Consider the following 25,749-nt stretch of genomic DNA (forward strand, 5'->3'; position numbering starts at 1 on the left):
TTGCAAAGTTTTTGCAAATTCTAATAATCAGATCTTTGGTAATACCTTTAACTATGCTTGCTGTTCTGATCTTCGTTTAAGTCTGATCTTGAAATTGGATAACAATGTTGATTGTTCTTTCTGAAAATATGTTTATCACAACAAGTATCTATTTGTGGCAGAGTTGTTTATAGGAGTAGACTTGGTGTTCAATTGTGTGTCCTATAACTGCAACTACACCCACCTCATATACCATAACCAAAGGGCATGTCCATAAAAGGCACATGACCCTATCTAGGTCGGCTCACAATACCTTCTATAAATCGTCGCCTAGAAGGAGATGTTTAACATTAACAAACATAACTAATTAGTTGATGTTTAATCCTTAACAAATGGTCATTACCAAGGATCGTCGATTCATGCTTTAACCAAGGGTAATGTATTAATAGCCTTTAGAATGGTATTCTATGAGAGAAGAAGAATGTGCGATCTGCACAGTCAGATCAGTCTGAATATCAAAGTTAGAGTTTTGACACTCCCTCTTAACTTGATAATCATACTGAGAAATAACATATCTAGCATCATTAGTTAAGATGAATAAGCATAGACTGATACTCTACATCTATCTGAATCTTTAGAGCATGTGATATCATGGAACACATGATACTATGTCATTTTACCATCTTGTGATATGACTTATTACTCATACTAGTGATAACAACATTGCATGAAATGCAACACAAAGGATAAAATTTGAAGAATAATTAAATTCTTCAGTTATCCAAGTTGTGACTCATAGGTATTGGCATTCCTATATCACGACATGATCCCGAGTTAAGATCTACCAGAACATAGGATAAACTCCGGAGAATAACAAAATTCTTCCTTTATCCAAATTGTGACTTATAGGCATAACAATGTCTATATCACAGTGTGATCTTAAACTCATCTAGATTTGACAGTAGATCTTTACTGATTAGCACATTATCTAAGAGATTGTCATCTCTCATAATGTCTTTCTTACAAGTGCTCATTATCTCAGAGATCGTCACCTCTAAAATAATGACTACAAATGGTGGAGCCCATACCAATCAACAGCTTGACAATAAAATTATTTTATTAATAATTTAAACAATACAAATGAATTACAATTCAACCATACCAAGTCTTTTCTTGAAGTGATCTATCTTCACTCGAAAGAGAGGTTTGGTGAGAATATCTACTGTTTGATCTATAGTACAAATGTATTCTAATTTTACAGTATTCTTGTCCACCATATCTCTAACATAATGATAAGGAATTTCAATATGCTTGGACCTGTCATGAAAAATTGGATTCACAGAAAGCTTGATGGAACTGTGATTATCACAATGAACAATCGTAGGATTCATGGCTTGACCAAATAATCCCACAAGTAACTTTCTAAGCCAAACTACTTCTCTAGAAGCCATTGCTGCTGCAATGTATTCAACTTCTGTGGAACTTTGTGCTACTGAAAACTGCTTTCTGCATATCCATGATATTATTACTGATCCTAAACTGGAATAACATCCTGAAGTACTTTTTCTTTTCTTAACACTTCCACTCCAATTTGAGTCTATGAATCCATCTAAATCTATATCAACTTTCTCATATTTATGCCCAATGTTAAGAGTGCCTTCTAAGTATCTCATAATGTGTTTGATTGCAACTAGGTGGATCTCCTTTGGCTCACACATAAACTGACTTAAGGTGTTAACAGCAGAGCAAATTATCAGGTCTTGTATTTACCAAGTACATAAGGAACCCAATCATTTGTCTGTAGAGAGTAGAATCTATGGAAGGTGATTCTGCTGCTGCTTTTTTAAGTGTATGTAGATTAGTCTCCATTTGAGAAGACCTAGACTTGCAGTTCCATATTCCAAATCTCTTCAAGACATCTAATTTATACTTTCCTTGATTAAGTATAATGTTGTTATGCCGTACTTTCAGTCCTAGGAAGTAATGAAGGAGTCCCAAATATTTCATCTCGAATCCTTTGATTAGATCTTTCTTGCATTGATTATGAGATGATCATCACTTGTTATTAGTAGATCATCAACATACAGTATCAGAATTACCATATCATCTTTATCCCTTTTATAATATAGAGTTGGATCGGCTTCATTTTTGGAGAAATTCTAAGCCGGTGAGATGCCTATCAATTCTTTCATACCAAGCCCTTGGAACTTGTTTAAGCCCATAAAGAGCTTTCTTGAGTCTGCAAACCAAGACTTTAGGATCATGAGTTTCAAATCTTTCAAGTTGCTCCAAATAAACCTCTTTTGTAATCTTTCCATTCAGAAATGCTATTTTTACATCCATTTGATGTACTTTCCATCCCTTCGATGTTGCAATAGCTAGGACTGCTCTTACAGAGGTGTATCTGGCAACAGGAGAAAAAGTTTCTTCATAATCAATCCCTTCTTTCTAAAAGAATCCCCTGGCTACAAATTTGAGAGCATGCTTTATTTTAAATATCCACTTAGAAGAAACAACATATTTTCCTTCAGTTCTAGGAACAATTTCCCAAACATCATTCTTCATAATAGATTGGTATTCTTTTGTCAGAGCACCTTTCCAAGCTGTATGTTTAATAGCATCTTATACATTGGTTGGTTCTGATTTAGACAAATCATTCATGTTTGTTGTATAGCTAGAAAATCTTTTGGGACTTTTGCTTTCTTTAATTGTTCCGGATGGCGCAGCGAAGACTTGTGCTCCCTCTATTGTCTTAATGGCCCAAAGTGGTCTTTTCTTAGAATTTTGAGTTTCTTCAAAATTCAGATTTTGAATTTTATCTTCAATTTCTTCAATGTTCTCCCTCTGAGACTGATATTTAGTATTTCTTTCAGAACTAGGTAAGGGAGAGGGATCTTCACAATTTAGGGCTCTTTTGAATGCTAAATCTTCTTCAAAAATTACATCCCTACTAATTTCAATATTTTTCTGACTAGGTATGAAAATCCTATACGCTTTAGATGTTTCACTATACCCTACAAAAATACCTTTCCCTCCGGAGGGTCCTAACTTAGTTCTCTTTTCTTTTAGAACATGTATATATACTAGGCACTCAAAAATCCTAGGATGACTTATATTGGGTTTAACCTTAGTAAAGAGTTCTTCAGGAGTTTTATCTCTAAGGTAGAAGCGAGGACTTCTGTTTTGAATATAGATAGTAGTACAAGAGGCTTCTGCCCAAAGATAATATTCTAGATTTTGATCTTATATCATAGCTCTTGCAGCTTCTATAATTGTTCTATTCTTCCTTTCTGCTATCGCATTTTGTTGCTGGTTATAAGGAACAATATACTCCCTCTTAATTCCTGATTCTTTACAAAACCTTTTAAACAAATCTGAGGTATATTCCCCTCTATTATCAGTCTTAAAAGTTTTAATTTTTTGTCTTGATAAGTTTTTAGTTAAGGTTTTAAATTCTTTAAATCTCTTCTGGATTTCTTCTGATTCTTTGCATGACAACACAACTTGGAGCATAATCGAAGTTGTTAGTCAAGAGTTATGGTCATTTTAGAGCCTCAAAAGTGGACCTTTTTGATGCAACAACACGAATTAAAAATATCAGGTTAAATTTTTAATTTGACATTCACTTTTTGAAAAATATAACTTAAATTCACTTTATGTTATGTTTTTAAGTTACTTTATCATTTAAATTTTTACTTAAAGTAAATATAGTGCACTTTATGTTATAATTTTAAGTTTGAGTTACTTTTTTATTTTTCACTTAAAGTCACTATATAAACTATATAGTTTTAGTTTAATTTTTGATATTTAAATCAAATGCTCATTTAAATGTTACTTTTTAAATGATATTTATGTGTTATATATTTAATATGATATATAAATATGGTTTATGTCCCATTAAAGTAACATTGTAATGAAATTAAATTGATATATGTTTATTAAATGACTTTAAGTTATCAAAAGTGGACATTTTATATGCTATTACATGTAAAATCCATCAAAAGTAGACATTTTACATGTCACTGCATATAAGTTCAACTTAAAAAGCATAAGACTATCAAAAGTGGACCTTTTTGGTGTCATTACATCAAAAAGTGAGTTTTATGTGTCATTGTATCAAGATTTCACTTAAAATATGTAGTCCTCCCCAAAAGGTCCGATTTGCCTAGTGAGAAGTTTTTAAAATATGTAATCCATCATAAAAGGTCTGATTTTAACCATTTTTCATGCATTTCCTTCCAAGAAGTCCGATTTTGGAAGAATACATGTATTGTGCCTCCAAAACCTGATTTTGTTGATTGTGGGAGATTTTCTTGATGGTTTCGCATGAGATCTTCTTTGATAGGGTCGTTTTTGCTTGGCAATAGATTTTCTAGCATAAAAAATGGATTCATCTTGCTGAAAATTGTTTTTCTAAGCTCTATTCTAGGGCACGTTTTTGAGAAAAACTTCAAAATGCATCATTTTTAGAGCAGGTTTTTTGCTCCAAGAAGAATCGATTTGTTCTCTTTTGATGTTTACATTACATCTTGGTGCATGTTTTGGTGTTTAAACACCAAAACGTTTTGATCTCACTCCTTGGTGAAAAATGTTTTTTACAAAAACGTCCCAAAAGCATATGCAACTAAAAAATGTTGGATCTTGGAGAATTAATAGGGCTTGCTTTGGCATCTTCCATCCAAAATGCCTTTTTTGCTGCCCTCTTCCATTCAAATTTGCAAAGTTTGAAAAAGTCTCAAGTGTTTTTGAAGAAATTTTCAACATTGGAGCTTCTTTTTCCACCTTTTTTGGCACTTAATCTTCATGTAAGTGGACTTATTGTTTCATGCTATCTAATTTGTTCTTATCTTGCTGATTTTATGCACATTATTGTTTGATGATTGCCACTTGTTGAAACCAATGCCATGGAAAGTGCATTTTTCATTTAAAAACGAAGAAATTGTTCATTTTCATGTTTATATTTTTTCCCCAACTTCCAAGTTCGAATTTGTGTGTTGAAGTGCTTTGCATCTTGACGTGTTTGAGTCACTTTCCAAAGGTACATTTTTCTTTTAAGTTTTTGTGTTTTGTGCTTGCTTGCTGGTTTTCTCCACTTTGGAGAAGTCACAACTTCTTTCCCAAGAATTTTTGTTGTTTCACTTCATACGAAAGCATTATCACATTTCACTTCCATCTTCCATGTCATAATAGGAAAGAACTTGTTGTTTCACTTCATACGAAAGCATTATCACATTTCACTTCCATCTTCCATGTCATAACACTTCGCATCTCATTCGACAAATGTGATTACATGTTTTCCATCTCATTCATCATCCGCACATGCATGTCATCCTATTTTCTGCTTCCATTCACGCTCATCTTACTTTTCGCATCCACTCACATGACATGATTAGAGAAAAGCCTTACGTGTAATACCATCTCAAAACCCTGATTTTCACTAAAAGTTACTTTTAAAAAAGTCAAAAAGATGTCATTTTCATCTTCCATGTACTTTGAGTTCACCTTTTCACCAAAGATGACTATAAAGCTCGTTATCTCTCTTTCATTTTCCATTTCCATCTCTTCATATGCATTCGCGCCTTCATGAGCAAATACATGTTTCCACATCTTTCCATGCATCGCACCTCATCCTCCAATCACACTTGCATGTAAAGTGCATCTTTCATCCGCATTCGCATCTCATCTCACTTTTCATCTCCTGTTGCATGTTGCACTTACATGTAGTCATTTTCATGCAGTAAATGTCTTGAAAACCCTAAGTCACGTTTCAAATCAGCAATCTTCATTCGCATGCATTCCCATGCGTTCCACCTTCACATATTTTCATTTCATTCCATCATCCATTTTCTACTTTCATAGCAATTCCACATTCCGTTCATTCATTTTCCATCTTCATTCATTGCATATGCATATGATTTCTTTTTGAGATCATTCCATCGGATCTACAAAGTCTTCAATTCGTTTCCGAATCTTTGTTGCTGATCGCAAATCAACTTGTAAAGAACTGAACTGGCTATCGACTTGAATATAGAAGCACAATTTATTGTCTTTGCAAATTTTAACAATTTAACAATGTATTTGATTTTCTCTTTTGGAGATTAAAATCAACTACTTCAAGAAACTTGAAATGATAATATTAAAATCAGATAATAATCGGATAAACTCCCTCAACACTTAAATTTTGCTTGTTACTTTGGAAATCACAAATCAGAATTACATGATATAAAGATGGCACCTGAATTGCAATTAAATGTGCCAAACCTGTGAAACTTAGTTGCTCCTTATTGTTCACTATGATCCCACAATGCCAAACCCGACCACAGACGCTAAATGTCCTTTTGGGTGGCTCACGGAAATGCACTTGTAAAAATGGCAAGCAGGGGAGCTGGAACATAGATGTGGCTTCCCAAATCCCTTAGCACGAGCTGGTGATTGGTAACACAAGCTCTGGTATATGCCACATGACCTCTAGACAACTGTTTCCCTTCAAGCACGGGTTGAAAGTAATAATTGGGCACAATGATGCAGACGTCCAGCCTATTCAGAGTAATCTGCCTTAGTTCCAGTCCTAGTTGCTGGTAGTAACAAATATGTAGACTTCCAATAACCAATTTGATCTCTAATACAAGCTCCCAACAAAAACGTAAAACTCCCCACTTTCGGAATTTATCAGTAACGAATGCTTCAAGCCACAATAGTACAGTAAGGAGACTCGGCAAATTGTTTATAACAACACAATTTGCAATGGAATTACCAGAACAATCTCCCAGACACAGGAAACTTGGGTAGGAGATTTAGATAGTGAAATCACTATACATCAGCAGTGAGTTCAAACATTAGAAACTTCAGAGATTGTTATACTTCAGCAAGGGCGCAAAATTCAAACTCAGGAAAATGCCACAGGCACAAAAAGCAAATATAAATTCAAGCGTGGCTTTCCCAATGCATGAGCTCTTATTTATAAGCTATTCATTGGCCAAAGTTTCCTTAAAATTCCACTTTAGAAATTTTGAAAGTTTCCCATAAGAACTCAACACTAGAAAATTTTCAACTCGCTTTTTAAGAAACATCTCTTAAAGTCATTATTATAATAATATAAATATTATTATAATGATGCAACTTAATGATTATTAAATAAATAAGAGCTCATGCAAATATTAAGTTGATTAACTACAACAAACGACCAATTGCCAAGCCACCCACTGCACTGCCAAAAATAACAACTACTAAAAATAGACTTACTAAAAATAGTAAATCCACAATTGAGACCCCCAAAATGTCTTGTCTTCTCACGAAGGTCGCTATGGTGAACTAACTTGACCAACTGCAGGACCTTGCTAAAAATGGGGACATTACAGTTCTCCCTCCCTAAGATTGCTTGTCCCCAAGCAATCCTGGAGCAAAATGAATACACAATCCACCTAGATCCCAAAAGTAGAACTGTGTACCATCCCTGTTGTGTACACGCAACACCTGTAGCACCAACACCCAAATAACGGACATCAACATTAGAATCATCTGAAAATTGACCCGAGGTGCTAATGAAGGCAACAACCCATCGGAACTCAACGCAACTGAATTACCAACTCTCTCAACACCTGAGTCCCTATCAAACTGATACTTACACCTAACCGCACTGTGGAGATGGCAACAACCATAGGTACCCGACACACTACCACCAACTCCAAACTCTACCAAATTGTCCTGAGTGTGTAGAGACTACAAGGAGTCAAATTTGCAGCTATCAATCCTATCAGTAAAGGAAGGTGCTACCCCATCCCATAATGGATGGTAAGAAATTGGAGCCAACCCACATCAACGCAAAACCAAATCCTCTACCTGTGGACCAAAATAAAAGTGATGAACGCTCCTCACAGTGTAATGTCAGTAAAAACTCCCAATCTTTGTCAAGGGCTCATCAGTATCAGTTTGGGAATTAGAAGATGAATCCAATCTCTGACTCTGAACTACTGGTCTACCAGGATTGTGGGCAATCCTCTCAGCAAACCCAACCTCGAAATCCCTATTGGGAAGCATTGTAACCAAGCTCTCTACAATCCTCCCCACCAAACGTCATATAGCATGAGAACCCCAATTAAGAGTACCCTCAGATACCCTGTATAAATCCTCCCGCAAATTTGAGCTCTCAAGCAAATACTCCATAAATGACTCAGTACAGTAGATATTATATGTGGAAGCATCAACTAGCTCCCCTGCGACCCACAATTGATCCCTCGAAAAATGTGGCACCGCCAACTGTCCAATGCTATTAGCTGTATGAGATGAAGAAATATATTTGCTTCCAGCAGAAGGAAGCAAATCAGAATGAGAGCCCAACTCCCCCTGATACTCTCACCTCATCCGTACCTACTGCACCCATATCCTGGACAGATGTGTCAGCTACATCATCACGTCCATCATCCCCAACCGTAGAAGCAAACTCACCACCAACGATAATATACAACTGAACTGGATCTAGCCGAACATGCTCCAACTCTACGGTCACCTCATCCAATCGTGACTGTGACTCTTGAAGAGCCCATTGAGTACATTGAAGAGAGTCAATAGTCACCTCAACCTCTTGGGTGAGCTCCACCACCTCCTCTTTCTCTAACTATATCTCATGACAGGTTCTACCCCACTCTAGAAGGTAATATTGATCAACAATTAGCTGCTAGTAATTATGCTTCAAGATCCTAACAGCCTCTCAAAGCGCATGAACCTCTGCTAGAAAAAGAGTACTATTATTGCGCTCATCAGACATAGGAGCACCCCAACTAGATGTAGCCAACATCTGACGGACAACATCATAATGCCCAAGAGCTGAAGAAATGTTACTATCACTCACCTTCAGTTGACTGGTCACATGATGCCTCTGTAACCCTTGACTCCTATGTAATCTCTCTGCCTCTCAAACTGCATTGTGATAGGAAACTGAATTTGAACTGCCCACCATAAGATCACTCATATGTGTGCCATCATCCTCGCACAACTCCACATCCGAGATACAACTACTAGGTACCTCAACCAACTCCTCATCTGAAGAAATGGAAGCCCTCGCAATATCAATCTCCTCGCATGTCTCAGCTTCCACCTCAATCATAAGATCATGTAAACGTCGATCTTGGGATTCATCCAAAACCTCCTCGGAGTCATCACCCAATATCTGATAAGGGATATCATATCCAGTGCAGCTCATAGTATCATCAAATGTGTCCATACCATCTGCATCCACATCTCCTAACTTCGTTGTAATAGCTATATCACCAATATCATAGTTGGGTGACTCCATACGTGCCTTGGTCCCCACCTAAGGAAGCAACTGCCTCCTATATTGGAGCAACACTACAGTAGCTGACATATAAGTCGCCAATAACAACTCCCTCCTTAGGTGAGTCTGAAAAGTCAGTGATAACTACATCATCAACTGCCTCTGAACTATCCATAGCGACTATTTTGGGAGCCTCAACCTGTTGAAGCTCAGTGTTGCTATCCATCACGGGCACATCAACATGTCCCTATGAAATGAGTCCATCATCAACACTGTGGATAGGACTAGTAGGTGTCGTACTAAATATAGGTACATTAGTATTGTGGACACCTGTCGGAGAAAACTCAAGCTTCCTTCCCTGCAACCTCAATGTTAGCCTTCTAAAGGCGAAAACCATATACCTTGTTGCCCTCTCAACTCTTGTTGGATCCGACAAGCTCTCCACCAACCTTTGTTGATAAAGCTTAAGTTTCTCCATACTCTCCTGCAAAACATTCATTTTTATGCTAACTTTCTCATTACTCAACCGACTTTAAAAACTGCCAGTCCTATGCCTGTCCATAGCTGGAGAAATTAAAGTGCTGGTCACTCCGCAAACAGATCTGAAAATGAAATGATTTTCCTACCCCACTGGATGGCAGGGAATTGCTCTGATGCCACTGTAAAGAACCAAACTAGCTACCGACTTGAATATAGAAGCACAATTAATTGTCTTTGCAAATTTTAACAATTTAACAATGTATTTGCTTTTCCCTTTTGAAGATTAAAATCAACTACTTCAAGAAACTTTAAATAATAATATTAAAATCAGATAATAATCGGATACTCCCTCAACACTTAAATTTTGCTTGTTACTTTGGAAATCACAAATCAGAATTACATGATATAAAGATGGCACATGAATTGCATAAATGTGCCAAACCCGTGAAACTCAGTTGCTCCTTATTGTTCACTATGATCCCATAATGGCAAACCCAACCGCAGATGCTAGATGCCCTTGGGTGGCTCACAAAAACGCACATGTAAAAACGACAAGTAGGGGAGCCGATGGTAGTAACAAAGATGAAAACTTCCAATAACCAATTTGATCTCTAATACATGCTCTCGGCAAAACCGTAAAACTCCCCACTTCCAGAATTTATTAGCAACGAATTCTCCAAGGCACAGTAATACAATAAGGAGACTTGGCAAATTGTTTATAACAACACAATTTGCAATAAAATTACCAGAACAATCTCCTAGACACAGGAAGCACAGATAGGAGATTTAGATAGTGAAATCACTATACATCAACAGTGACTTCAAACATTAGACACTTCAGAGACCCTTATACTTCAGTAAGCGCTCACAATTTAGACTCAGGAAAAAGCCACAAAGGCACAAAAAGCAAATAAAAATTCAAGCGTGGCTTTCCCAATGAATGAGCTCTTATTTATAAGCTTTTCGTTGGCCAAAGTTTCCTTAAAACTCCACTTTAGAAATTGTGGAAGTTTTCCAAAAGAATTCAACACTAGAAACTTTCCAACTTGCTTTTTAAGAAACATCTCTTAAAGTCATTATTATAATAATGCAACTTAATGATTAATAAATAAATAGGAGCTCATGCAAATATTAACCTGATTAACTGCAGGAGACGACCAACTGCCAAGCCACCCATTGCACTGCCAAAAATAACAACTACTAAAAATAGTAAATCCATAACTGAGACCCCCAAAATGCCTTGTCAGCTCATAAGGGTCGTTATGGTGAACTGACTTGGCCAACTGCAAGACCCTGTTAAAAATGGGGACACTACACAACTTGTATGGCGATTCTTCTAATGATGTGTTTATGTTTTGGGATTTTTGGGTTGCAGCACAAATGCAAGAGATGCCCACATCATCAAAATCTAAAGGAAAGATGAAATATCAATACGATAAAGAGTTGGCTCATGCAACTTCATCGTCAGTCGCATCTGTTTTTGATAATGTAATGGACACAATGATCAGTAATGTGGACATAGCTGATTTTCTACAGGGATTGTAAATCCTGTTGGCCACGAGATGGAAGTGCATCAAAAGAAGTAACATTCACTTGGTGTCTGTGTTTCCTATGGCAGCCATGGACCCTAATTTTGTTCTTGGATGTGCACGACATTTTAGTTCAAAATCAAAGACTATCAAGGACGTTGACGGCAAGGTTGTTATTAGCCTTGATCTAGAGGTCATTGAGCAGATCATCAAGGTACCACATAAGCCAGAGTGTACAAATCTAACCAAGGGATCATCTTTGGCATGCTAGAATGATAAGAAATGTGATTATCAGAAATATGTCAACCAATACTGGTTAGACAATAAAATGAACAACTTCTCAAGATGGCCTTAGACCATTCATCGGTCTAATTTCTAACAAGAGTACAAAGACTTCATCATTCTACTCAACAAAGTTTGCGGTCTAGACATGGATGTACAAGATCATCTTCCAAATCATGGAAAACAAAGAACACATCTTTTGGGGAGAGTTGATTAGCACTGCACTTTGTAACAGTTGCTCAACGTAGGAACTTCAACACATTTCTATAAGAACTCCTACCTTGTCTACATTGTTGCTGCCATGGGATCTTTCTTTGGTCTCTCAACCAAAGGGGATCATCTTCAGATTCCAGTTTGGGATTACTGCGACCAAATCACTCTGGAAAATAGTGAATTCCATTATAGAAGAGCCCAAGATGCCTTCTTTGGGCATTTCCAGTGCTTATTTTATAGATAGTTATCCGTTAAGAGGGTATCCGATGCAGAGTATCAATTTAGTTGTATTTTCATTCATTTTCCAACTTTTACATACTTAAGAGTTGTGTATTTCAAAGGCAAACCGTATACCTTACCGAGGTATGCTATAGATAGAATCATCTTGATGGAGCTAGCTAGACAGCTCATGGACATGCAAAGTGATCAGCATGCTATGCATAGACGTGGTTTCAATATTAATTCAGTGAAACCCTTGGGTATTGACAACTATTCAATCAATTTTGTGCCTAAAGCAAAGAACATGGAAGTAGAGTTGCAGTTAATCACCTTGAAGAAGTTCAAAGCTAGATTCGACTTTGATTACTAAGAAATGAATTCTCAAATGAAAAGAGCTTACATGCATGTTCATCTCAGCGAGGACATCTAGATTGATATGAGAACAAAGCTTGACATCATGAAGATGGACTATTGCAGATTAATACTGCAACAGATAATCGATTTCAACATGTGGGAGATCCCTTTAGATTTCTAAGTGACATCCTTGATCCGAAGTTTCATCAAGCCAGTTATGATAAGAAGTGCCCTTTTTCTATTTAGTGGCAACAGAAGGAAGGTACATCTATAATGGGTAGATTTCAATCCATCATGGTAAACACTAACAAATGGCTGAAAAATAAAGGCCTTAAAAGAGTTAATCCTAAGATTGGTTTGGATTATGGAAGCTTTGGCCCTCTTGGCAAGAAGTCACAGCTAGAGATTACAAGGAAAGATGGTGCCTCATCTTCTGATGCTAAGGGTTCTCTCAAATTCAAATTAAAGGGTGGAAAAGGCTCTAAGTCTTCTCAGATTTCCAAACCAGTTCAAAAATCAGAGGAAGAATCAGAAGAAGAACTGAAGACAGAATCAAATAAAGAAGATATAGATGAAAGGGAAGTCATGATCATATCTCCCCCAAGGCTTGCACAAACTCATGCATCGTCCATACATAAAGCACCTTTTCTGGATGAAGTAGATAATGATGTGGATTCATTCTCCACAGTTTTCACTCCTATTCTAGTCTCAGAAGTCAATACAATGGCTCTTCCTATTTCTTCTACTGCTCCTCTCATTCCCGCAAATGAACAACATGAGCATTTGGCAAATGTTTTTGAGGATTTTCTAGCTCTTACAAGTCGTCAAGTTTCCCAACTTGATACATCTTTGACGGGTTTTGAGCTATTTATGATGGAGTCCTCTTAGCATGCTCCTATCCTTTTAGTTCTGCAAACTGAATATTGCTCAGTCACGACAGAAATACAATCTGGATCAATGCCAATGGTCTCCATTGTACTTGCTTCTGTGGATGAAAGTTTTAGCTTGTCTGCATGGTTGAGCAAGATAACAACAAAAAGAAGAAAAGTGGTTGTACCTCCAGATAATCTCCCTGTCAAGAAGACCAAATCCAAATCCTTGAAAGATAAGATTGTTTCAAGGATTTTAGTTGATTCAGATAAAACCAAATTTGTTGAAGTTGCTGAGCCTTTGGTGGACAAACTTGTGGAAGAACTTACTTGTTCCGATTACAAGTTCACTAAGGTTGAAATCGCTAAACAATCACATCTGAGTTGTTTACAAGATGCTCAAGATGCATTGACTAATGTATCAAAAAACAATCATGAGCTAGGGGAGAAGAAAAATTAACTCAAACAGGAGGTTTCTCACTTGAACAAGGTCATTCGTTAACAATCTTCTCAAAGTGTTGTTGTTATGTGTCAAACATCCAAGGAGAGAAAGTTGATTGAAGTTGCCAAGTCTTGGATAGGGGAAATCATCTCTGAAGGAGTTTGAGCCATCATGGAGACATTTGCAGTTCTTAGACGCGCAAAGAGATGAATGAAATGGAGCGAAACTTGATCTCTTCTTTGACTCGAGAAGCAGATGATTTGAAGGAAATCCTCAACGATTGGGATGAGATGGCAAGATTTGATCTAGATACCTTGGTCTCATGTGACATTCTTCCGTCATGTGAAATGTTCTTCAAATTTCAAGGACTTATTGGTTACAAAGAAGAAACATTGTGGAAGCTCATTACAAAGTTGTAGGTAGCCCTTGGAGATTGTCAAGTAGTTGAAATAGGTGTTACTTGTGATTTGGAACAAATGGGATGCGAGGTTCTTGATGAATATGGTAATCTTATTGCAGTTGAAAGGGTAAGTTCGGAATATACAATCAGGATCAATGCTGATGTAGATTCTGAAGATTTTGGTTCACACATAATGAATAAGTTTGTCTTGTAAAAATTCTCAACAAAACACTTGTTAGATTCTCTGGCAACAAATTCCAAAGTTGTACAATCAGCGTATGTAGATGCAGTGAGAATCGAAGCCATATCAAAGACCATGTAAATTGCTGAAATTCCCACAGTATGTGATGTCATCGTCAAATTCAAGGCACTGAGAAACAATCTTTAGATTATTGTTTTTGTTTTTATTTTTGTTTGTAGGTCTAAGAGAATGCATTACATGAAAAGCTATAATTACATGTAATGCGAGTTACATGTGTATGTAAAAGATGTAATGCGAGTTGCATGCAACCCTATATTTTCTCTTTTAGTTAGACTAGGTCAAAGTTGGTTGAGTTTCTCTCACTTTTTCCTCCACCTTTTTCTCAACTCCTATGCCTATATAAAGGAGTGCCCCCTCATTGTAAAAATCATCTTTATCTTTATGCAAGAGAGCTTTGGAGAAATTGTGCCAGCAAAACTTTGTTTGTGTAAGCACTATTTTGAGAGAAAGTGAATGCAAAGGACCATTTGAGACTTAATTTTGATTAAGTGAGATTGTTACTTGTATGAGTTGTAAGCTTTGTCTATAATTCATCTAAGTTATCTTTGATTCATGTTATTTTGTGTTTTTGGTAATTGTATCTTGTGAATTGAATATAAAAGAGTTAAGAAGCAATTGGAGCTAGAGCTTTGACCGGGAGCAATTGTGGAAGTGTATAGCTAGAAGCTTTGTCTTTAGCTTATACTTATTTCTTAATTTGCAAAATAGTGAAGTTATTCTTACTTTTAGGAGTCTTTCTACCCTAATTGTAAAGCTTTTCCATACAGAAGTACGACGGGGCTTAGAGCCAAACCGGTACATTTTCGGCTAGCCTTTGAGTTAGTAAAGGTTTATTGGTATCACTGTTTCCAGCTTTTGATAGAAGTGTAATTAGAGATTCACCTTACCCATCAGTCGTTCCACGAGTAAGTGGATTCTTTTTTGAAAGATAAGACGAAAGGATATTGGTAACACACCCATTTTACAAAATCTTTCGACTTCTTGCTTACCTTGAGTTGATTCAAGGAACAGTGAGAAGGGGGAGCCTTCCCTTTTAAGGTAGGAGAGACTGTCTCACACGCTGTGCTGGTCATCCTATTTTGCGACTATATTTTTACCCAAAATTGTCGGTTGCAAAATATCCACTCAACATGTTGCACTATGGTGGATATCTTGGTTGTTTCAAGTCTGGGGATTGTTTTCGTGGCATGGGATGTCGCCTTTTGGGCTGTACTATCTATTGTAATAGCTCTCTGCCCCTTGTGATCATTGTTGATATCATTCGTAAACATTTTTATGCAAACGCATTGAGATAAAGTGCCACTCTATTGTATTCTTGGGATCTCTCTTCTTGTTCCTTATTGTACATTCATTGATGATAAAGTGGCATAGGGGGGGTAGTTGTTTTCTTTTTAGTGCCATCTACTTATGTCAAGTGAGTGTTCCTTCCACGACATTATCCTTATGTTTCATGTTTAGAGCATGCACCTCTCGACACTTTTATGTGTGTTTTGTGCATCTTGATTGGTCTTGGTTCCTTGATCCATAGTCCTATTGGCCCACTTTCTCAGTTGTCTATCACCTGACCCTTGTCTGCATTAGAGGGGGATTTCACTATTGGTTTCTCTTGCTTCCTTGGTTCGTTTGAGTGAACTATGTTTTTAGTATTTGTTCCTATGTACTAGGCGGATGCAGTGGCTGGGTACCTATGCAGTTCGGTGAGATGGATCACTTACCATATGGACACTCTTTTTCGTTCCTATTTTGGATGCAACCTTCCATGTTTGATTGATCAGCTCTTCAAGCTTTGGTGTTTTATGCCATCTGTATCTTTGAGTTTAGTTGTTTGCCTTTGTGTGCCTGCTGATTCGAGTAGTGTCTTCAGAGAGCACTCATGCAGATTATAGTCTTCTCTACTTGGTCAGGTTTTACTGCCATGGAGGTTCTTCACATCAGCAGTTGTTTTCACAATTTTTATGGCTTCTTCATACTTCAGTTATCATTCATCATTCCTATTTTCTGGAGCAATTCTCTAGTTTGGAGGCTTCTGTAATCCTTCACTAGTTTCTTTTCAGCTATCTCTTTTTGGAGCACAGTTTTTCCCATAAGGTTTTCTCTATTTCTTTGCTTTACGGAGATTTGGTTGTGATTGGGTACCTAATCAGACCTTGTTGCTGGGACCCAACTTTGCATTGTAGTTGCCTTGCTTTTTTTTGCATTGTCGCTTATCTTAAGGGGGGTTGTTAGAGTAAAGGTTTATTACCTTTATCTACACTTAAGATTTCACTATTCAGATTACTATTCAGATCACTATTCATTCACTATTGAAGCTTGACTTTTGTCTTTTCATGTGGATGACATTTGAAAGTGCATCATGTGGGTGACATTTAATAAAAGTTTCCTTTTATTAAATATCACATTATCCCTTTGGGGTTAGGTCAACTTTAGGGTTTCCTAAAGTGGTTTGGTTGATTTCCTTTATAAGGAGATCACTCATCTTATTTTGAAACTTGCATTCCAACGTCTTGAGATGCTTTATCTCTCACTTTGAGAGGTCTGCTGTCTTGTTTCAGTTGGCTTATTAATGTAAATGCTTTCTTTCACTTGCAAAGTTCCCTTCTCTTCTTTTGCTTCTCTCTTCTTTATGACAGGTTATTTTCTGTAGGTGTTTCTAGTGGCTACTGTGAAGTTGGGTTTTGCATATATCTTGTACACCAACTCTTACAAAAATTACTTATTTGTTTAATAATCTGTCTATGAAGCAATCATATTAGAATTTTTTTTATTGCCACCCATGTTGGGACTGATATGTGATTTAGATTTGCTATTCCTATTTTTACATTGCAAATAAACCGAATAATTAGGAAGGGAAGTAATACTTACCAGCTTGTTGAGAGCTTGACATTTTTGAAACCTTCGAACTAGGACTATTCCAAAAAATAAAGAGGCTCAAAAGTTTGCAGTTTTGTCAACAATTTTCAATATATTTGTTATTGATAATTGTTTTACGGTTATATTCTTGAATCTGGGTGCCGACTGTTTTAGAGAAATTTCTTATATTTGCGATTGGTATAGTTTTGTAGAATCATCCTTTTTTTTAAAGATTGGTGTTGGCTTGTGTAGCGTGCACTGGGATTTTTTTAGCATTGGACCTTGTGCTAACCTTATGACCTTATGTTCTTTTATGACGGTTGGCTACCATGGTCCATTCCTCCTCCATCTTCTTGCATTGTGTTTTGCCATCATCGAGAATTAGATGTTCCCTATTTAAAGGCGAAGATCTGCCATTTTCCAAAACCCTAGCTGGAACTTTGAGGGTGTTTGAATAGAGCAGATTTCCTTTAGAATATTTTGTCTTCTGAAAATAGGATTTAGTGCGCGAAGGAGTATACACATTAGATAGATTGATCTTCTTTGCATATTTCGTTAATGAAAAGAATTTCTTCTGATGTGTGAGTAGGATACCTGCTTGCTCTTTCCATGCATCTTCATTTAGTATTGAGGCCAGTGGAAGACATTGATTAGAGCAATTAAGTTCACATTTCTTCCGTTTGTATTTTGTGCCTTTGGTCTTAATTTTGCATTAATTGACTACAATCTGTAATTCGCATTCTGCCTTCGCTTTTTAGATAGAGCCATTTCTGCATGCTTAGCAAAGTATCATGCGACGTGTTGGTTCTCAAAACCACAAATTGGAAATCCAAGAGCTTGCCGATTCTCCAACATGATTCCACAATCAGTTCTGACCAACGAACGAGAATCACTTTGATTCCCCTACACTTTAGGCTTTGCTACACCCAGGCGGGTAGACCTTCACCTTAAATGGTGACTGCCTGGTTGAAGGCTTTTCTAGAGCGAATTTAAGCTTTGGTGAGCTCTTCAATTGGCAAAGTCCTTGAACTCGATCAATTACAAGTTGAATGTTGATTGCTTGAATTGAATGAATGTTTTGTATATTTTTAAATAATGGATTTGATGCTTGTGAGAAGGAAGATGTAGGTTTTTTGACTTCAAATATAAATCCAATAATACTTCAATGATTTAAAAGACTAGTGCCTTTGCTTATTTGGGCAACAGAGTCAGCTACAATGAAGATTTTCATGTACAACTTTATAAAATTCTATGCACATATACTCTCAACAATTTAATAATCAAGATGCATCAGATCAAATATATACGCAATCTTAGATTAGTCTAGATTGAACTTTAACTCCTTTGGTAGGGAGACAAACTGAACACAAATATGGAAACAATTTGATACTTCACTATATCTATGATCATCACATTTAAGATGCTAAATGACCATTTCTACTTATCTGATATTTAAACTGTTTACGGAATTTAAAGATAATTATAAAAGACGAATCAACTGCAGTTTAATTTTCCATGCCTTTTTTAATTAAATAAAAAGCAAAAAGGGTATTTTATTTATCATCAAAATATAATATATGAATTAATATTACAAAGGCATAGTAAAACTGCTTATCCCTTCGTATAAATGAATATGTGAATATATTTTCTTTGGAATGTCTTTTTCTAATGTCCTGTTTGCAAATAATAGATTCCCAATTTATATGTTTCTTTCCAATTAAAATGTTGTGTCTTTTGTGTGAAGGGACATCTCTATAGTTTACACCCCTTCTTAATTAATACATTTTATTTTTAAATTATTCATGATCAACCACAAATATGACGTGTTTTTATTATTGCCGAGTTACGATTATCAGACCTTGAATATAATATAAATATTATAACCGATCATGGCCTTTGTGTTATCTTCAAATTCCCGACTCCAATAATTACATCGACAAGAACTATGATAGATAAATAGATAGATGAGATTTTAACATCCACGAGGCTGAGAAATAGCCTATGGGACAATTACCCACTACACTGACTTTTTTAATTCGGTTCGCTTTTTTGTGAAGGCTGATGATGAGATCACTAAACTTCTCAATGTTCTCTTTGTTGAATATGTTGTACCATGAGTTGTCGGATAGGATATCCACAAATTTGACCCTGTTGTCCCTATATGCCTCACATTTCAAAATGAAGTGTTGTCCAGTTATCACTTTCTCGGAATTGTAAAACATGCAGATTTCCTCTTCCTGGAGTTATTTTGGTCGCTTCCATTACCTGTACCCGCATCAAAGTTGATGGTAGTTGGTTCTTAGTTGTGCAATGAGTGTCTTAGCTCTCTACGGTATTATGGCCTCTATATACTCCTTTTGGCAGTGATCATATGTGGGGTTGAACTTGCTGATGTAGTAAGCCTTTTTTCTACCAAGCTTCCTTCCCCAATTTCTCTGATGAAATTTCTTCATAACAAAAGCTTTTATTTCTTTATTGATGGCGGGACACATGTTGAGATGGATATCCCATATGCTCATCCACTTGATATTTTGCTGCATCCAAGTCATTTTACGTTTACACAAAGTATCCTCAAAGACCATTTTAGGCCATCTAGTTGCCTCCCATCTTTTTCAATTTTTTTAAGATAGCTAATGAGGTGGGCCATAGCGTGAGCCTCAATAGATATCGCTCCCACTTCACAAAGTATGATATCATAGGGGACTGTGCATTTGATTTTAAACTTTCTGGTAATCCAGCGCTTTTGTATCATCTCAATTTGTCTCCATTGTAAGTCTGAAATCCTGCTGGCCCATATTTCACAGCCATAAAGAACCACCGGTAGCACAAGAAGCCCGAACAAAGTTTGATTGGTTTTCTATAATCAAATTTTGGTTTGATTATGTTACCATCAAATTCACTCTTCGTTGGAATCAACTTGCGTTTGCATCCAACGCTTTCAGCTGGAATCGATAATATAAGAGCCCCGTTTCTGACATTTAATTGATTTGCAATTGTATCTGGAGCAATCTCCATGTTTGGGCCTGGACAGAATGGCGAGAGAATGCAGTGTGGCAAGATTTTACACTCTCATGGATTCTGGATATAGAACTATACATGCAAGTTCCTTCGTTTACACATGCATTGATTGTTTGTCTTTGATGATTTTCATCTTGTAGTGACTCAGCGGGAATTTCTTGGATGAAACAGACGGCATCACTTCCTCTGCGATTAGTTTAATTTATAGTTGACCTTCGATAGGAATGCACTTTGATACACGACCTCTTCTGATAATTTCAATACTGCTATTTTTTTGTAATTGTTCTATTGAATTGTTCGCATCAATACACACCATCGGAATTTTATATTCTGCGTAAATGTATATGGAGCATATAACGTTCCTCCTTCCAGCATATAGTAACAATACATTACAAGCCGATACCTTGTATCAGTGATCTCAATATTCGCCTTCGGCAATATCTTTCAGACCAATGTATGTTGTTTTGTCTGTGAGGGTTTCAATGATAACTGGCACAGTGTTAATCTGAATTGAATCTAGTGCGTGAACTATAATTGAAAACTGCTGTTGTTACCGATAATCATGTCCTCCATGTTTTACGCTCTTGCCGTTTTTTTGTCTCATGGATATATTATATGGATTTAGGGATTTGATTGCTGCTTATCCTTTAGCAAGCGTATTTGCTCATGCAAAGAGTTTATTTCATTCACAACTGCTTGATGTTGTTAATATTATACAACTGACTTAGTCTTCCATCCTCATGCTGATTCATCTGAATCTTTCTGTGCATGTGTAGGAACAGGTATGTCACATTTATGGAATTCTTTATTTCAGATATAGACCTGTAGCCATATTCCTGTAGATTGACTTGTGACAACCCACCAAGCCCTCTTAGTTGCTTTATCTTCTGTGATGGAGTCTTCATTTTTAATTCTGCTCTTTGTATCAGTGATCCATTTCATGATTATATGTTATATGAAGCCCAAACATTTAAACTTAAACAATTGTAATATGTTCATTACAGAGGTACTCATTTCAACACATTAAAAGTTGACGAAGTTTCTAATAAAGGTAGCCATGTACTAGTTGTCTCTATTGATTCCTTGTGTTGAAGATTGGCTTCATCGAGTTTTTAAAGCTATTCATATTGTTTGAAGATCAGTGTCATTTTCATCTGCTTTTTATTTATGTGCCAAAACAGCTTTCCTCTATCACTGCAGTATAATTTGTTGACTGCCTTTAACTTGTTTAGAGCTCCAATTCCTTTTGGGTGACTTATTTGACCACTTATAGTAATGTCATGAAGTCCAAGATTACAAAGGATCAAAGAAAGGCCTCTTGTAGATTCATATGTACGACTGAAAACCATTGTAGTACTTCCAAACAGCTCAATAATAAGATGGCAATCAAATCTACAGTTGAATACTTTGAAGATACTTTCACCTTTGCTCAGTCTCCGCAATAAAAAATTGGTGACTAAAAATAAGGCTCCATCACCGCTTTTGTGTTCGCTTTCAAAACTAATATAGAATTTGGGATTCACAAGTTATGTCTGATGCACTCAGTTCCAAACAAGTCGCGAAGCATTCATGAGTCTACAGGATTCGTTAATAAGCCTGACATTTTACTAGCGCAAAATCCGATGGAATTTTATTATAACTAAGACAACTAGCAACTTATTTGGAAAACAATTCACAGCTTATCTGATGATGATCTGTAGGTGCTTAGCAGAACAAATTTGCTTTCAAATAGAGCAGAGACAGCTTGCTGATGCATCTGAGGTAGTCTCTTCCTAATCTTTGAGGGATTTGCTGTCCAGATGATTTGAATCTCGCTGCTAAATCTTCAGGAACATTGATGGTTTAACCAAATATTATTAGAATTTCTCCATCTCACAAATTTTTTGATATTGTAATTCCAACCTTCCTACTTCTTCTATGCAAATACTACACATTGTTCCCTTTATAAAATATTATCTTTCAATAATCATATTCCCCATTCTTTTCATCCTTATTGGTAATTGCTTTTCCTGAATTTGCCTTCCACCAATTATACATCACCACACTATTATCCTCGATATATTATATTAAATTATTAATCATATATTATTATTTTATTTATATTGGCTATTTGAATAACATATTATATTATTATATTCTATCTAATAATAGATTAATAATTATATAGTGTTATTAGTTGTTAATTAAAAATAAATAAATTATTAATTATTAATCTATTATTATGTTTTACTCTTAGTTAGTGGGTTCGGACCCTGCTGCCCAGACCCGGGTCCAGGTTTGCTGCGGCTCCAGGCAGGGTACTTAATTTGGATTGTGGGTCTGCTCAGGTCCGGGTCCAGGTCCGGGTTCGCACCCGGGTTCTCTGTAGGTCCAAGCAGGGTACTTAATTTGGATTGTGGGTCTGCCTGGGTCCGCGAACCTGGGCAGATCCACAGTCCAAATTAAGGACCCTGCCTGGACCTGCAGCGAAACAGGGCGAATTGAAACGGACCCACGGCAAACCCGGGAGGAATTCACGAGGACCCGTGGTGAATCTAGGAGGACCCACAACGAACTCGGGAGGACCCACGATGAACCCAAGAGGGCCTGTGGGTTTCTCTTATTTTTTTGTATATATAATGCACACACACACTCGTGGACCCACCCAGAATCCCAAATGGGAAATTTTTTATGCTTGAACCCACGGACCCGAAACCAGAACCCCAATCCGTCCCCGAACCCAAATCGGCAACTTAGGACTTTTACTATAAATTCCTATTCTGGAAAGGGGACATTACAAATGGCATGTTTAAAAACTGGATATGAACTCGATATCACTTGCTTTTATTCTCTGATATTGTTTATTTGTAATTTTTGTCCTCCGTAAACTAACCTATATCTAAATAGTATAATATTATTTTTTACATTGGTATTCTCTTATTTCAAATATATTTAATGCATATAACTTTATACATAAGCAACTATGCCTATGGAATATACAAGCATTAATATATTCCCCAAGAGAATTCCCTTTCTTCAAACTCAGAATGTCTTTTTTCGCTATGCAGTAATTTAGATTTGTGAATTGAGATATCCTAAGATTTGTTTTACTTGATGAAAATGGATTGTTTGTCATTACATTCTGCTATTTTGCATGTTAGTTATGCATAAACCTGTTCCCTTGGTTTAGGGTGAGAAGCTAAAATCAATCAAGGAAATTTATGCTTGATCCTTCCTTGATTTGGTCGCAGTCAAAAACTTTTATTCAGCAGTTTTATCAGTTCTCTGTTGCATATAACCATTGTTTATTTGTGTCCAGTTGCAATTTCTACTTAACCGAATGATGACTCATGACTAGCTTATTTATACAACATTTTTTTCTTTTGGCCTTAACAGTACATCTGCCCTTGACTTTTATTTCTAACTTCCAAAATGTCTTCATATCATTGATTGTTTTATTTTAATAAGTGTTTATTCAATTATCGCATACATTATTCTTAGAATTTTGTTCTCCACCTATCAATTATAATAGAGTATAACTGAAATTTTGTTATATGTTTGGTTTCAGGTGTAATGATGTAGCCGGTATCGATGTTAACATGGGTTGTCCCAAGTCCTTTTCAATAAGTGGTGGCATGGGTGCGGCACTTTTATCTAAGCCAGAGCTAATTCATGATGTAATTACTTATGCCTTATTTACATGTTTTATATACCTGCCAAGAATTCTATTATTGCAGTTTAGCTAAATGGGCTGAAATGGATTTTGAATTGCCTTTTGTTTTAGATACTGACGACATTAAAGAAAAATTTGGAGATACCTGTAACATGTAAGATACGTTTGCTCAAATCGTCCCATGACACAGTTGAATTGGCAAGGAGAATAGAAAAAACGGGTGTTTCTGCTATTGCTGTTCATGGGAGGTAAGTTTCCTATATTACATTTGAATTAGTCCTCATTTCACTTATCTCAAAGCTATATAAGGGTTATCAATATTTTTAGTGATTGTCAAGGTCTGAGGACATGGTTGTCTTTTTCAATAGTATAATTTATTTTAAAATAGGTTATAGTTGATTGAAAAATTATTAAATGTTTGACTTTGTCTTAGAGCTAGTTTAAAACACCTGTTTAATTCAGTATGTCCTGTACACTCTGTTAAGAACAAATCTTGGTTTTGAATTCGACTGCTAATCCACTTCACGGATACTTTATGGACAAACAATTCAAGGTGGATCATAATGTGTAGATTAACATACTTTGTAGGCTATGATGAGTTCACATTCTACAATACCACTAGGGGTAAGTAGAGGAATGCCATCATCTCAAAAGAAATTAAAACTTCATAGCAACATCAGGCCTTTGAACAATACTGCAAGCAGCCAAAATCAAGTAGACCTGAAGACTCAAGGAGGTTTGAAACCGAAATTTATCCATGGACGGATGATTGGGGCAGGACAGGAGTGGAAGTTCTTTCCATTGCTCACAGGAGAGAACTCATCTAAATTTAACACTGCATTGAGTTTTCTCTGAACCTTGTCAGAATCATAATGGTCTCTCCTAGTAGGAACAAGAACCTTCCCTATGAAATAACACTGACCATAATCAGAATAATAAGCTTTGGTTAGCAGCAGCCCCCTGACCACCAAAGGGTGGTAAGGGCTGTTTACTGAGGACACTTACAAAATTGAGACATTGGACTGTGCAACAACCCATCTCATAGTCAAAACTTATAAAATTACAATACAGTTCTTATTAGAATATTACAATGTTTCTTTAATGGTCATCTTAGTTAGTCTTCAATTTTTTAAGTAGTTTGTATTTCCATCTTCAATTCACGATTGTTCCTTTTAAGGAAAATTTGAGCCTCTTTCGATCTGGAAATTTTTCCAGAAATTTGCTTTTTGATTTTTAGAAATAAAAATTGTTAGAGTTATTATATTAAACTTTTGTGGTTCGTCTTTGAGGAGTTTTGTTGGAAATCACCAGCTTGGTTAAGGATTTTGATCCCGCGATTTCTTGGTTGCAACAAAAGTCTTTGATTTTTTAGGGTTGTATGTACTTGCACGTTGCTTGTAGGTGCTAGCTTGCCATGCATAGTCTTCATGTTTTGCCGCCCTTAAAATTTTCTCATGAGATTTCATAATCTTTTCCATTAAAAAATCCTTAGGAGCTTTCATGATTTTTTTCCTCATAATATTCTTACAGGTTTCTATAAATTTTCCGTTAAAAATTTCTGATTCCGCAATTCATAAAGTTGCGTGGGATTTCTTTGTGGATTCTTTCCTCAAATTTTTTTTGGTGGGTTTTACCACTTTTCCTAAAAATGAAGCTTTGTAGTTTCTTATCCATGTCTTAGATTCTATTTGGTTTTGATTGAATTTTCACCTCAAAAATCATGTTAGCTTTTGATCAATTTTTCACCTCAAAAATTGTGTTGGGTTTTCGTCGATTTCCCCTAAAAAATTGTTGTTTTTTGCAATTTGATTTGGAGCATCATTCTCACCTGCAAAGTTTGGAGGGTTTGCCTTTTTTTCCTCAAAATCGTGCAAGTTGTTCTCAATGTTTGTCTTTGCCTCCAAGGAAGACCAACTTTGTTATCCAACC

The 25,749-nt window shown here is 36.3% G+C and overlaps 1 protein-coding gene across 2 annotated transcripts in view; it reads left to right on the plus strand.

Annotated features, from left to right (window-relative positions):
- Nucleotides 1–25,749, plus strand: part of LOC149551583 (Aldolase-type TIM barrel family protein) — a 166,433-nt gene that overhangs the window by 64,197 nt on the left and 76,487 nt on the right. For both annotated transcript variants that reach the window (XM_089787100.1, XM_089787099.1), the window contains exons 4-5: nucleotides 23,716–23,824; nucleotides 23,932–24,068. In XM_089787100.1, coding sequence (XP_089643226.1) covers nucleotides 23,716–23,824; nucleotides 23,932–24,068 — 246 coding nt within the window. The remainder of the gene's footprint in view (nucleotides 1–23,715; nucleotides 23,825–23,931; nucleotides 24,069–25,749) is intronic.

This window comes from Cupressus sempervirens, chromosome 6 (genome assembly GCF_028749045.1).
Source record: "Cupressus sempervirens isolate cs-2001-9-10 chromosome 6, ASM2874904v1, whole genome shotgun sequence".
In the NCBI taxonomy this organism is placed as follows: domain Eukaryota; kingdom Viridiplantae; phylum Streptophyta; class Pinopsida; order Cupressales; family Cupressaceae; genus Cupressus; species Cupressus sempervirens.